We start from the raw sequence: 13,453 nt of genomic DNA, 5'->3' as shown, positions 1-13,453 counted from the left end.
CCCAAGCTGTGCGGGCGGGTGGGAGAAACCAGCGCCCGGGCTCTATGCAGGGGTACACAGGCGCTGTGAAATTAATTCGGCTATTACAGAGTTAAGTAAGAACGTAGACGCTTTTTTTCCAGCGAGCCCCAGTGGCCTAATGGATAAGGCACTGGCCTCCTAAGCCAGGGATTGTGGGTTCGAGTCCCATCTGGGGTGAATTTCTTTTTTCACCTCCTTTCCCCCCAATTTACTTTGGTGGTTCTAATTAAACTATCTTGTTCCTCTCTTACATTTAATTAATCTCATTTTAAAATTATTAATTGTTTTCATCATTACCTGGCTCCGGCCTGGTGGAATGCTCTGTCTCATGAGACCAGGGTCCTGCAGGATCTGATTTCTTTCTGCAGGGCCTGTAAGACAGAGTTGTTCCGCCTGGCCTTTGGCTTAGAGTCAATTTGATTCCCCCCCCCTCTTTCTTTTTCCCTTTCTCCTCCTGTGATGAGACTGCATTTTAATGTTTCAATGTTGTTGTATTTGTTGTATTCATTCAACTTGTTTTTATTATTGCTTGTTAGCCGCCCTGAGCCCGGCCTTGGCTAGGGAGGGCGGGATATAAGTAAAATTTATTATTATTATTATTATTATTATTATTATTATTATTATTAATTATTATTAATGCCCACAGGAATAAACAGGTCAGCCATTACTGTGGTTTAACCAGGGTTGGCCCACCGGCAAGGCAAGGTGAGGTGACTGCATCAGGAAGCAGGATCCACTGGGCCAGCAGATCCCAATGTTGATCTTTCTTCCCCCTTGTTCCTGATTAGATCTTCCCTCGCCTCCTTCTTCCATGGCAGCGAAAGGGACACCATTTTGGGGTCCGCCTCAGGTGTCAAAATGCCTTGGGCCAGCCCTGGGTTTAACCCTGTTTAGTCCATCACTGCTACATGTCTGTGTTAGAAACATAACCAAAGACAACCGGAAGAAGGCCTTGGGCCTGCCTAAAATTATATGCAGAGGGCAGATCAGGGAGTGCCTGGAAGCAGTGCTGTTCCCAACAGATTATGTGGACATCTGAAACAGGTAAAATTCAGTCAGGTGCTTAGATGTTTTGAAAGCTTTGATCCCATAGATGCTGGCTAAGAAGTTCAAGGGGCTGCAAAATTTCTAAACCATTTCATCCTTGTGAACCACGTGAGGCAATATACGTGAGGCAATATACGTAGCACAGATCAGAGTAGACCCAAGCAACTCAATGGACTTAGGCTGCTCACAACTAATTTATTTGATTTCAGCAGGTCTTCTGTGCGACTCAGTTGGATGCCAACCTATAGGTCTCTAACAGAGCAATCCTATGCATGTTTACTCAGAAGTAAATCCTGCTGAATTCAATAGGGATTAGCCCCAGGTAAGCTGGGGTCAGGATTGTAGCCTTAGGTTACACTATGATGCCGCTTTAAACACTCATGGCTTCCCCCAAGGAATCTTGGGAATTGTAGTTTGTTAAGGGTGCTGAGTTGTGAGGACCCCGTTCCCCTCTTGGAACTACAGTTCTCGGAATGCTTTAGCAATCAGTCCTTCTTCCCAGGGGAACTCTGGGAAATGTAGCTGCGTTAAGGGGAACTGGGGTGTCCTTACAACTCTTATCATCCTTAACAAACTAGTTCCCAGAATTATTGGGGAAAAGGCATGACTGTTTGCTGTGGTAAATTGCTCTAAATGTATACTGCAGCTAGAGTCTTAGGTATTATAGTGTACATCTCCCAACTAATGTATTGTGTATTCCAGAAGAATTTTTATTATATCAGAATTTTAAGCCTATTTTTAACCAGCCAGTGATGTAAACTTTGCCCAGTGTTCAAAATAATGTTCCTCTACCTCTCATGTTCTAAATAAGTAGCCTGCTTCTTCCTTGTGACAACTGTTAATTAATAAATAGAATTACTGTAAAAATGCTGCATTGTGATTTTATAGCAACAAATTGACAAGCAACCTTTCCCTTAAATTCAGAGTGCCCTCTTGTGGCAATCAGAGAGAACTCAAAATTGGCTTTAGAGAAGAGGAACACGTGGCCTTTTCAAAGTACAGTACTGTCAAGATTCTTCCAGAAAATGCACGAAGAAGGAACTGTATTCTATATTATTTATAACAATGGTTTTCAAGAAGTATGGAACAGATGTCTTTCACGGAAATAAATTTTGCCTCAGAAAAAAGCAGTTGCAGAAAGTAATTCAAGAGAAAGCATCAAGGAAATGCCTAACTTGATTATAGAATAAACCACCTGTAAAAATGCTATCATTTAAGTTGGCAAGCTGCAGCGTGGTGGCTAAGAAACAACTCTGGTCCCCAAGATACCAAATCAGAGGTACGAGCAAGAACAGACAAGGTTCTTTCCACTCCTGATTTTATGTCATTCCATGTTTTCTCTATTCTTTATTTCCACTTCTTCCAGAACTCCTATCATCCCTGACCATTGGCACTGTTGGTTGGAACTGATGGGAGTTCAGTAACATCAGGAGGGCTGAAGATTCCCCATCCCTGTTCTAGAAGCAGTAGAAAAGGACTCAGTTGTTGCTCGGTAACTTCCCTGCATTCTCCTCTCCCATACGTAGCAGGAAACATATAAAGCTATGGCATGAACAGGGAAACAACAGGGTCTTCAGAGAAGGGCAGCTAGTTCATAACTTGTATGAAGCCCCATTGCTGCCTCAAGTCTTCCAACAACGTACATCCAATTTTATGTCAAAATGGCTGCATTGTAATTCATACAGCTGCCTGGGAAATAAGGTAGCTCCCAATGTTTGGGTTATCTAGCCCCAGCGGTAGCAACATCTAAGGCAAGAGAACTGGATATACTCCATAATCATTGGCCACAAAGGGTTCATAAAAGCACTACTGCCCCCCTCCCCTTTTTAAAGTATCACTAATTTTCAGCTGCTTTGTATGCCTGTTGTCAGGTAGAAAAATGGGATATAAGTATTTCAAATATTTATGTGCACATAAATATGAACAGGTTTAGGATGGGTGAGAACAGATTGCATGAGAAAGCAGGGATAGCAAACAAACATGGTACAGTACAGCTGCCCTAGAAATGATTCAAAAAATGTACAAGACTCATGCTTAGAAGAGCTGTTCATTTAAAAGCTAACTGCTACAGCAGAGCTTTCCAAACTTGACATGTTGGTGACACACGTTTTAGACATGCATCATTTTGTGACAACAGTATTTCAGTTTTACTACCGAATCAGGAGGTTAAACTAGCCCCTTTCCAGCATTGCATGACGCAGCTACAAACTGCAGCTGACACACTAACGTGTCACAACACACAGTTTGAAAAGTTCTGAGCTACAGCCAAGAAGAGTTGGATTAATTACTTTGGTAAATGTATGTTATGGCAGTTGACATAGGACTTCAGCTTCAAGCTCCATTAGTTTTAGCGAAAACGTCCACCCGCATTTCATAAACTGCAAGGAACAGATTTTATGGTGTAAGGTTTTTTTTTATTCTTTTCCAAATCCAAATATTAGAAAGAGTCCAATGGAAGTGTTCCAGAATGCTCTTTTTCTCTGGTGCATTCAGTCAAAGTCCACATGCCGGCTTTGTTTTACAGAAGAGCGAATCTTTTTTTGTCGGAGGCGTTCACGGTTCATTTTCTCCACCCTAAAATCAAATAGAGAGGTTGAGGATGACATACTTAAGTGTGTCTGTGAAATGATTCCGGTTTGTTATCATAAATGATTTGTATCAGGTTCTTGTCACGCAGAATCAACATTTCAAAGAAAAGCAAAATCCTAAGTAGTCAAGGGATATTTCTTCTAAAAAGCCTGAAGTAGTTGGTATTTTCCCAGAGAAGAGGTACCTGCTATGTTTTATCCAAGTGCAACATTCTGAAAGTGATGCCCTTTCTATATAAGTAAAATACAGCAATGCTACCTCGGATGTATATATTACGATTCCAGAGGTCCACTTACACTCTAATACACACAAGAGATGACCCATGGTGCTCTGCCCTAAGTCAAGAAACAAAAACTGTCTCAGCTTGTCCAGCTAGAACTAAGAGAAAATGAAGGCTATCTTATTTATTATGTGTTAAAACCAGGGGTATGAGTTTGATCAAACTGCGGGAGGCAGTGGAGGACAGAAGTGCCTGGCGTGCTCTGGTCCATGGGGTCACGAAGAGTCGGACACGACTAAACGACTAAACAACAAAACCAGGGGTCAGCTGAGGGCCTCCTGGATCCTTGCCTAAGCTACCTAATATGATTTTGTGACACACCCTTGACAGTTGGAAGCAAGTAGCTGCTCTGTTTGGCTAATGGTAGCTACAGATGATTTCACCTTGCTCTAAGTGAGCACTGTAGGGTGCCATTTTTAATGCAACAGCTGTCAGCTACAGATGCATGCTGATTGGATGAAGTGTTATCTAACTAATGGACTCGTACCTGCTTCTGATCATTTCCACCGTCTCTTTCGATTCAGTCCGAGGCATCTCAGTGGCTTCTATAATCATCTCTCTGATTTTTTGCAAGCAAGCTGCCAAATTCCTCATCTGGTAGCGACTTACTTCAGAGGTGACTATCAGCTCTCCAGATTTACTGATCCTATTCTTGTGCTGCGAAAGAAAACATTTTTTACTATGGAGCATTCCATTTTCATTAGTTTACCAGCCTAAAAATAAGGTTTTGTTTTTGTTTTTTGTTTTTTTTAAAGAGGGAAAGCAGACATGATTGCCAAAGGAGGCAACTTCTGACCGTCTCTTCTGAAAGTTATCCTTACAGCCCAAACCTATGCATGTTCATTTTGAAGTTAAATCTCACTGTGTTCACTGGGGCTTATTCCCAGGAATACATGGGTCTGAAGCCTCAATGAAAGTTTTAGATTTACTGTGTAATGGTGCTGGGGAAATATTACCAGATGTAATTATCTTTGTTTCAGTAAACTGCTTATAGGAAGCTGTGGATTATAATCCTGCTTATTCCCACCTTGGATTTGGGCTGCCCACTAAAAAGTGGATACCTCATTTACTGGGCAGGGGAACCTGAGAGCAGGCACTCCAGTAGTACTGCAACTGTGGGAGCTTTTGCAGAATATCAACAAGTTACCAGCAGAATGTCGAGAACAGCAAACTTTCAAGCACTAGGATCTGGCAGATGCCACTAGGTGAGGTGTTCTGTCGCTGTGGACCTCAATATCTCCACTGCTCCAAGGCTCCTCTATTACATTATCCAGCACCAGAGTGCTGATGAAAAAAAGGATCTGAATTCCATAATAGGATAACACAACTTCAACAAATAAGAGTTGTGACAATAAACCAAACCCTCCAGGCGCTGTTTTTGGGTATACAGTGGTGCCCCGCAAGACGAATGCCTCGCAAGACGGAAAACTCGCTAGACAAAAGAGTTTTCCGTTTTGGAGGTGCTTCGCAAAACAAATTTCCTATGGGCTTGCTTCGCAAGACGACAATGTCTTGCGAGTTCCTGCTGGTTTTTTCCCCTCCCCCCCTTTTCTAATCCGCTAATCCGCTTATCAACTGATCCGATCAGCAGATAAACCGCTAAAAGCCGCTAAAAGCGCTAATCTGCTAATTCGTCAATGGGCTTGCTTCGCAAGATGAAAAAACCGCTAGACGAAGAGAATCACAGAACGGATTCTTTTCGTCTTGCGAGGCACCACTGTACAGCAATCACGCTGCAGAGTGAAAAACGAGGTAAGGATAAATAGAGAACTTTCAATGATAACATGCTTAAGAAAAAACATATTCCAAACATTAACTTAGCTTATGCTTAGCAATTACTTTCCTCAATGCAGAAGTTAGATTTGCACAGGTCACCAGACACTAGCTAAAGGTGGCAAGCAGTCCTAGGCTTGCATTATGCCTGGACCAAATGGCTGCTGTATCCAATGTGTGCTCACCCCAGGAATGGAAAAGAAGCCCATACAAATAGAACGCACAAATCCAAAAGTCCCTCAGCCAACAAATTTTCAGCATAGCATTGCACCTTGAATGGGATGCTAACCACAGTTAGCATGGGTTTATATGTAATCAATATTGAGTTATATTGCCTAAATGGCTTCTCAGAGCACCCTAATTTCCTTGTGTGCTGCTTCAATAAACTAATACTCCAAGATCAAACTATCCTGCTGGGCTGAATAGCTTGGGAAGTACCTAGAAAAAGAAAGATAAATGCTAAGAATTACCATCGTGGCCATTTTCTGTCGCACATCTTCCGAGATCCAATCTGCTGTTGCCAAATGGAACCGGACTTCTGCCTTTGTATTTACTGCAAGTGAAACAAAGAAATACATGACTATTACTAGGAGAACTACAGATCCTATCCAAAGGCTGCAGGTTCAGATTTCAATTCAATGTCACACATACTCCACCAGCTGATCTTGCTGCCATGCGAAATGTCACCCCCCCCCCCACATCTAACTTTGAAGTGTCCTGCATTTTCAGAAGGATTCTTGGCATTCCAAGAGAAATGGCAAAAAAGGAGACTCAATCTCAAAAAAGCCGAAAAGTAATACTTTTTATTAATGCCCAATGCATTTTGGCCGGCAAAGTCCTCCCTCAGGAGCATTTCCCCCCCTTGTAAACAATGTTTCCTTGTAAACAACTCAAAAGAACCATTTTAAAGTCACAAGAGTTTTATGTATCAAACACATGTCCCAAAATCTCCAAAGGGTTGGAGGATCCTCTGGAGCAGATGGGGGGAACACAGGGACTTGCAGAGGACAGGAGAGGGCGTTCCTGTTACAGCACTGAATATTAACTCTGATCTTTTTTTAAAAAAAATGAAGAAAAGAGAAACTAGTTAATGTCAGGGAGCTGCCATCAGGACAGGGGAGGGAGGCATGGGAATACAGGGAGCCGCCCATGCTCCTGAGAAGCAGCTCCTCATTCTACGAAGGGGAAAGCCACACCTCCAGTGGAGCAGAGGCGGAATGGGAAAGCTGAGCGAGGGGAGGGCTCAAAGATGCTACTGAGAGCCCAAGCGCCTCACCTACCCCGGCCAGCCAGGAAACAGGCATGCCATTTCTGTCGCCCAGTTTATGCAGAAGTGTGAAACACAAGGAGGGAAGGCGGATATTTGGGGTGTCTTAAGTTCTTATGCTGGAGGGGAAACCGGAAGGGGCCACTCCCGGAATCTGCAAGTGATTGAGACAGACATGAACTTTCTGGTCCTGCACTGTAAATAGTTTGCACAAATAAAAACCTGCCAAAGACAGGTCGGTTACTCCTGCCTGGTTACTCGTGAGCAACCACCACACCGTCTGACAGTTAAAAAGAAGCACTGATCTTTCAGTACTTGTCAAAGTCATAAGGCTAATGAGTCCTCAGATTAAGATGTACAAACATTAACTTTACACATCTAATAGCACCACTGATTAACAGAAAAATCCATAGCTTGATTCTACTCATGTTTCCTCAAAAGGGAGCTCACTCCCAAGTATGCATGCCCAGGACAAGTATCTATTTAAATCTGCTCCGATATTTTTCGTACCTTTATTAACGTTCTGGCCTCCTGGGCCACTACTTCGGCAATATGATATGGACAAACGACCTGGAAAAGATTGCAAAGAGAAATATTGAAAAGATACAGTCATGGCTTTGTGTATGTATATGGAAGAAGAAGAAAGGGTGAAATTGCATAGGAAAGGATATACTGATCTGGAAGGTCACACTTGGAATAGAGATGACCTCTTGAAATATGAAGGTAATTCCAATAAACACTCCAATAAACACTCCATTCCGGTTGTCCTTAAGTAGTTACCGTATTCTCCATCTGGTGAAATAAGCAGGTAATGAATTGCAGTGGCAGCCTCAGCGAAAGCATTTTCCACCAACGGGATTTACTTCCCAGTAATGGGGAAGTACATGGGACTGTGGGCATTGTTTTTAGGGTATATGTTTCTGAATGTTTTCGATATATAATAAAAACAATGCTTGAAGTATATATTTTTTAAGGTAGCATACAAGCCGCATAGAATTAATTACTGCTTTATCAAATGTAAAATTAAGATAAGCATCCTGAGTTACGTATGACATTAAGCTGATCTAGAGCTTAGAATGAACAAGCAAGTGTACTGGTGCATGTGAAAATACTGCAGCCACATTACTCCTGAGGTTTGGCTTAGCATGGAGGTAGATCCTGAGCCGCAGGGGCCAAATGTGTCTCTTTACATGGTCCTTGGGACTCTCCCCGAGCTACATCCCCTCTGCAGACCATGTTTCACACTCTCCTTGAGTGTCTTTGCCTTGCTATAATATGTCCTGGAACTCTGATAATGCCTCTTGCCTGCCTGGATGGAAAAGAGAGAGTGATGTGTGACTGTGTGTAGAAAGAAACTTACTGTACAAAGAAGGCACATGGCTTGCTCTGTTCACTTTTGCCTCTGGCCTCACCCACCACTGGCATGTGGCCTCCACTGGCAACACAAGCACTAGTATAAGGCATTGTTTTGTTAATGATTGGCCCATCTGTTTTTTGCAGTTCTGTGCCAGTACCCAATCCTCCACTAAATTTAACTGATTTACAGCACAAGCCTATAGGCCTGTTTAAATCAGAAATATAGCCATAGTACTTACTTCCAAGCAAGCCTGCATAGGATTACACTGTTACAGGCAAATAAAATGAATGCCTGGGGAAATCATTCAGGAGAAAGAGACGTCACTTCTCTAATGTTCTGGACTCACCTACAGGTATGTCGGGAACAGTCTGGTTTGCCAAATCCTGTTAACACAGAGATACATATTGTTAAGCAACTGCAACTTAATACTACTGTAAAAATTTCTGTAGTACAATTAGTGTATAAACAGGAAATGGAAAAATATGCAACTACAGCAATAGATTTTTTTTAAAGGCCATTGGCAGGGTTTATCAATTTTTAGCTTTACTTTGTACAATATAGATTTCTAGGCACTCAAATTATTTTGTTTCCTCAGCTTTAACGTCTTAGACCAGACTCTTGTGACCATTTTTCAGTTCAGCAAAGCTCACAATCAGAGGACTTCTTGAACTAAGTGTGGTTCATCAGATTCTGAAAACCCTTTATTCAACCAGGAGCAGTAAGTTGTATCCACTATTGTCAAGTCATTCACAATACTAGTTTATCACATCTGAACCTTCAAGAAAAAAGGGGAGGGGCAACTCATGAGGACTTCAACATGCAGAATCATTGTACGACTGAGTCTGAAAAAGAAATCACCACCCTTGAATTCAGTCTCAACATCTCATTGCCATTCTCCAGATAAAACATACTGGATAGCTACCTATCGCTGGTTCCCTCACTGTGAGAAGTGAAGCTACAGGGAACGAGGCAGAGGGCCTTCTTGGTAGTAGCGCCTGCCCTGTGGAACACCCTCCCATCAGATGTCAAGGAAATAAACAACTATCTGACTTCTAGAAAACATCTGAAGGCAGCCCTGTTTAGGGAAGTTTTTAATGTTTGATGTTTTATCACTTTATTATGATTATTCTGTTGGGAGCTGCCCAGAGTGGCTGGGTAAACCCAGCGAGATGGGCAGGGTATAAATAAATAAATTATTATTGTTATTATTAGGCAAATGGTAGGAGTGAATTTCCTACATTGGCAGGAAGCTGAATTAGATAACCTTTCAGATTAAGTAAAGGCAGAGTTAGAAGCAAAAGGGTAGTACAATCTAACAGCTTGCAGAATCATCACCTTACTCAAACTAAGCAGGACTGGGTTCTGGTCAGTGGCTGGATAGGAGGCTGCTTGGGAACAGCACATACACTGCTTTGGGTGTCATAAGGGAGGGAAACTGAGATATATAAACAAAAACAAGAATTGTTTATCTTTGCTGCTCACATTTGTTCACATTGGGACAGATGTGCTATCCCCATAGCTGTCAACGTTTCCCTTTTTTTAAGGGAAATTCCCTTATTGCGAATAGGATTCCTTGCAAGAAAAGGGAAAAGTTGACAGCTATGGCTATCCCCTCAGAGAAAACATGCTATTTTATTTATTACATCAGTCTATATCATAACCCCCCCCCCTCTAAACAAGAGGCAGCTCTATTTTATCCTCCCAACATCTCCGTGAGATAGGTCAGGGTAAGAGACAACGACCAGCCCAAGGCCACCCAGTGAAGTTAATAAGCGCAGTAGGGATTCGAACCTGCGTTTCTCCAGTTCCTATTCTTAGGCCTATTCATTTACATGGGGCAACGTAACTTCCACCCGCAGACCGGCGGTGAGGGAGAGGCGTAGAACTATGCGAACGGAAATCCAAGGAAGGTGCTACTCTGCTCTTTATATAGATCTAGGTGCTCCGACCATCAATCGCCTCCAATCCGGATTCCTAACCTTTTTTGCGTCGGCTCCTTTTTGCTGCGAGGGGTAGAGTTTGTCCAAGCTGTATTCGCTCCGGAATTCAGAACCGGAGTCTGGGCGAGCGGAGGCGATGGCTCGGCGCGGGAAGTCCCGAGCCGCTTCTGCGGAGAGCAGCTTCAGCGCCGGCCATCGCCAGAGGCAGCGCAGCGCGCACGCCGCCATCTTGTGCTGGGCTGAGTGCTGCTCTAAAAAAGTCCGGCTGCAAAAGGCACCCGGTCACTTGCCGTTCCGGAGAAACACGGCTCTCCTCCTCACCTTTCCCCTCCGCCTCTTGCATAAGCGCGCATATGCCATTCCGAAATCTGGGGAGGAGATATGCTGGGCCTGCGCTGCTGTTGATATAGGCTGTCCACTTCTAAACACTTTTATCTTCCACAGTCTGAGCTTCTTAGATTTAAATTGCATTTCAGTTTCTAAAATGAATCTGTTTTAGTTTTAATTGTTTTATACAGTGCTTTTCCCCTTAAAAAATGTTTAGAGGTACTCTTATTTTGACTCAAGAAAACCGCCATTTTATATTTCAAATCGGGGAAAATAAATACAGCAAATGGACAAAAGTACAAAGATTCACAAAATGTTTAGGGGTATGCAGGGTATCCTTGTATCCCCCCTGGAAAAAAAACACTGGTTTTATATGAATGTTACATTTTAATCTATTTTATATTTGCTTTGTGAGCAGCCTGGAGAAACTCCTATTATCAGGTCTAAATGGAGCAAATAGCACTTTTTATTTAAAAAATAAATAAGTAAATCGCTGGATTCTGCTCAGAATTGTAGCATTGTCCTCATAATTAAAAGTACTGGGCCAAAATGTGCTTGTTTTCGTTTTGAGCGTATCAGCTATTTGCAGGGAATCCCTATGTTTCCAAGCATTCCTGTGAAATTTCAAAGTTGGAGGCCCGCAAGCCGTTGCCCAAGTATTTGCTTGAAAGTAAAGTCCCACTGTGTTCAATGGTGTTTGATCCCAATGAAAGAATAGCAGATCTCCCTATTTAGGAGCAAGCTTAATTGAACTCTGAGGGATTGACTTCTGAGTAAACATAAGACTGGGCTGTAAAATACATTAACCGATGGAAACCACATGCATGGTTTCAGTTGCCTGAGGGGTTAAGTTTTCAGTCTTGGATATCCCAAGGAACGATTCTCATTATACACTGGAAGTAATGCTGCTGGTTCACAACAGAGCAAATGTTCATGTTCAGCTATAGGTCAGAGGAAATGCTTCGTCAAAGGAAAATTTGGAGGGGAACAAAATAATCAAATTTGATTTTTTGAAATTTGGTGCTTTTGCCTTGTGGTAAATGGTTAGGCTCTAGGAGGTCAGTGGACAGGATCTCATATAATGGAGCCAAGTTACTAGATGTAAATTCATTAGTTCTCTTCGTAGAATTGTAGAGTTGGAAGGGACCACAAGGGCTGTCCAGTCCAACCCCCTGCTCTTATTCACAGCATTTGCCAGAACCAACAGACATAGTGAAGTATCTTGTACGTATTTGACAGTATTTAATCTCTGTTACAGTTTGGAGAAAAGACCGCAAGTTTTTCAAAATTCCCTCGTGGCTTTGAAATGTTGATCTAGCAAATGAGACAGAGGATAGTTGCTTAGGGACACAACCTGGAGAGCATGGTAATTGGGGTGGAAGGAGCTTGGCAGCAAAGATGCAAAAATGTGGCCCATTGAGGTTTGCTTGTGTTTTTTAGAAGCTAGCCATGCCCTATTACTTGCCCCTTTCCCCAATCTGAAGGTCTTTAGGCTGAAAAACTGTGATCATGGCTCTTGATTATCTGCTGAAGACTGAACCATTTGCATTCATACTAATGTATGATGGTGCTGGTTTAATCCTGCTTAGGGTTCCTGACAATTTCCCCCTGAACAACCTGGAATTTGGTGGCAGTATGGCATTGCCAGATTATGAAACTGAAATTTCAAAATCTCTAAATTGGCTAATATTTTGGGCCTGAGGAGGGCTGCATTCACTCTGGCCACCAGAGCGCTGTGTATTTTATTTTTCCACAACTGCTCTCAAAATTAGTTAAGTCTTTGGGGGACACAGCAGGTCTCTGAACTGGGGGCTAGGCCCCCTGAACTGCTGTAGACCCTAGATATTGTCAGCATACATCAGGGCCAAAAACAGGCTTCTAGCCTTCTCGTAGCCTGTTTGGCATAGATTTGGGAATCCATACCATTTGGAGGAAGAAAAAAGACAAGAAGGAACTCCTGGTGATTTATTTGAGGCAATATACATTTTGGAATAATCTTTCCGAGGGCAAGCTTTGAATAGAGCTGTTCACAGCAAGTGCCTAAACAAGCTCTGAAGTGCATTTGGCCAGAAATAAACCTTTTCCCATGTACCCAGAGTGCCACTCTTTTCCTGTTGGTGTTGCTTCCCCAGTTTGGTAGCCATCTCTTCCGCTTGTGCAAGAGCCACATCTGTGGTGCCTGGCAAGGGGGTCTCCAGAGCTTGCAGGTTATATAACTGATGACACATAGCAGAGGCCATCTGGAAGAAACCAAGCTCTTTAATAACAAGCTAAATACTGTATGAAACAAACAAGCAGTTTATTAACTCAGCGAGTCCAAATTAAATCTAACCTAGAGCAGGATTGTCCATCACTTTAGTTCAACCGGTGTCAAGTTTTCATCTTATGCTGAGCAGCTGTAAGGAACCTCAGGCCTGGGGGACAAAATGCAGCTATCTAGCTCTCAGACTCTCCTGAATCCACATCCTCTCTCCCAGGCGCTCACCTGCTTGCTCCATGCAAGTGCTTCTGGCTGGCTGGAAACTGTCCTGTGATAACACCTCAGCTGCCTAAGTGGTGTGTGGGTGGGTGTAGAATCCTCAGATTTGTGTGTCTGGAATGTAGCTTATTGTATAAAGTTAAGAGTCCCATCCATTGTGCCTCTGGTCGCATCTGCTATTTACACCCCAGGCTGTATAAAAGGTTTCCACAACAATGAGGATCCAGCTGATGAACAGCATGCCAGGGAGCTTTAAGACGGATATATGCTATAGAAGTAGGAAGCAGATTCTGTTTTTTAGTGGAAAGACAAGTTCACTAGATTTTTTTTGTACACAATACAGCCAGTATTATTTTTGGTCAAAGAAATTATG

The 13,453-nt window shown here is 42.7% G+C and overlaps 1 protein-coding gene across 1 annotated transcript; it reads right to left on the bottom strand.

The window, feature by feature from the left end:
- Nucleotides 1-3,497: 3,497 nt before the first annotated feature.
- MRPL58 (mitochondrial ribosomal protein L58) lies at nucleotides 3,498-10,536 on the bottom strand. Its single transcript, XM_082211173.1, has 6 exons — nucleotides 10,314-10,536; nucleotides 8,681-8,717; nucleotides 7,488-7,547; nucleotides 6,181-6,263; nucleotides 4,425-4,594; nucleotides 3,498-3,642 (listed from the first exon to the last, which is right to left on the bottom strand). Exons 1-6 carry the CDS (start codon nucleotides 10,500-10,502, stop codon nucleotides 3,558-3,560), a joined length of 624 nt encoding a protein of 207 aa, XP_082067299.1. The 5' UTR covers nucleotides 10,503-10,536; the 3' UTR covers nucleotides 3,498-3,557.
- Nucleotides 10,537-13,453: the final 2,917 nt, after the last annotated feature.

This window comes from Podarcis vaucheri (genome assembly GCF_965113315.1).
Source record: "Podarcis vaucheri genome assembly, chromosome: 2".
Classification (NCBI taxonomy): Eukaryota; Metazoa; Chordata; class Lepidosauria; order Squamata; family Lacertidae; genus Podarcis; species Podarcis vaucheri.
The sequence above is the reverse complement of the archived record's forward strand: the minus strand, read 5'-3'. Positions and strand labels throughout refer to the sequence as shown.

Coding starts and splice junctions, on each gene's coding strand:
- MRPL58 (XM_082211173.1), bottom strand. CDS start 10,502: ATGGCGGCGTGCGCGCTGCGCTGCCTCTGGCGATGGCCGGCGCTGAAG. Junction 6,264..7,487: donor AGGCCAGAACGTTAATAAAG/GTACGAAAAATA, acceptor TTTCACTTGCAG/TAAATACAAAGGCAGAAGTC. Junction 3,643..4,424: donor GTGGAAATGATCAGAAGCAG/GTACGAGTCCAT, acceptor ATTTGATTTTAG/GGTGGAGAAAATGAACCGTG.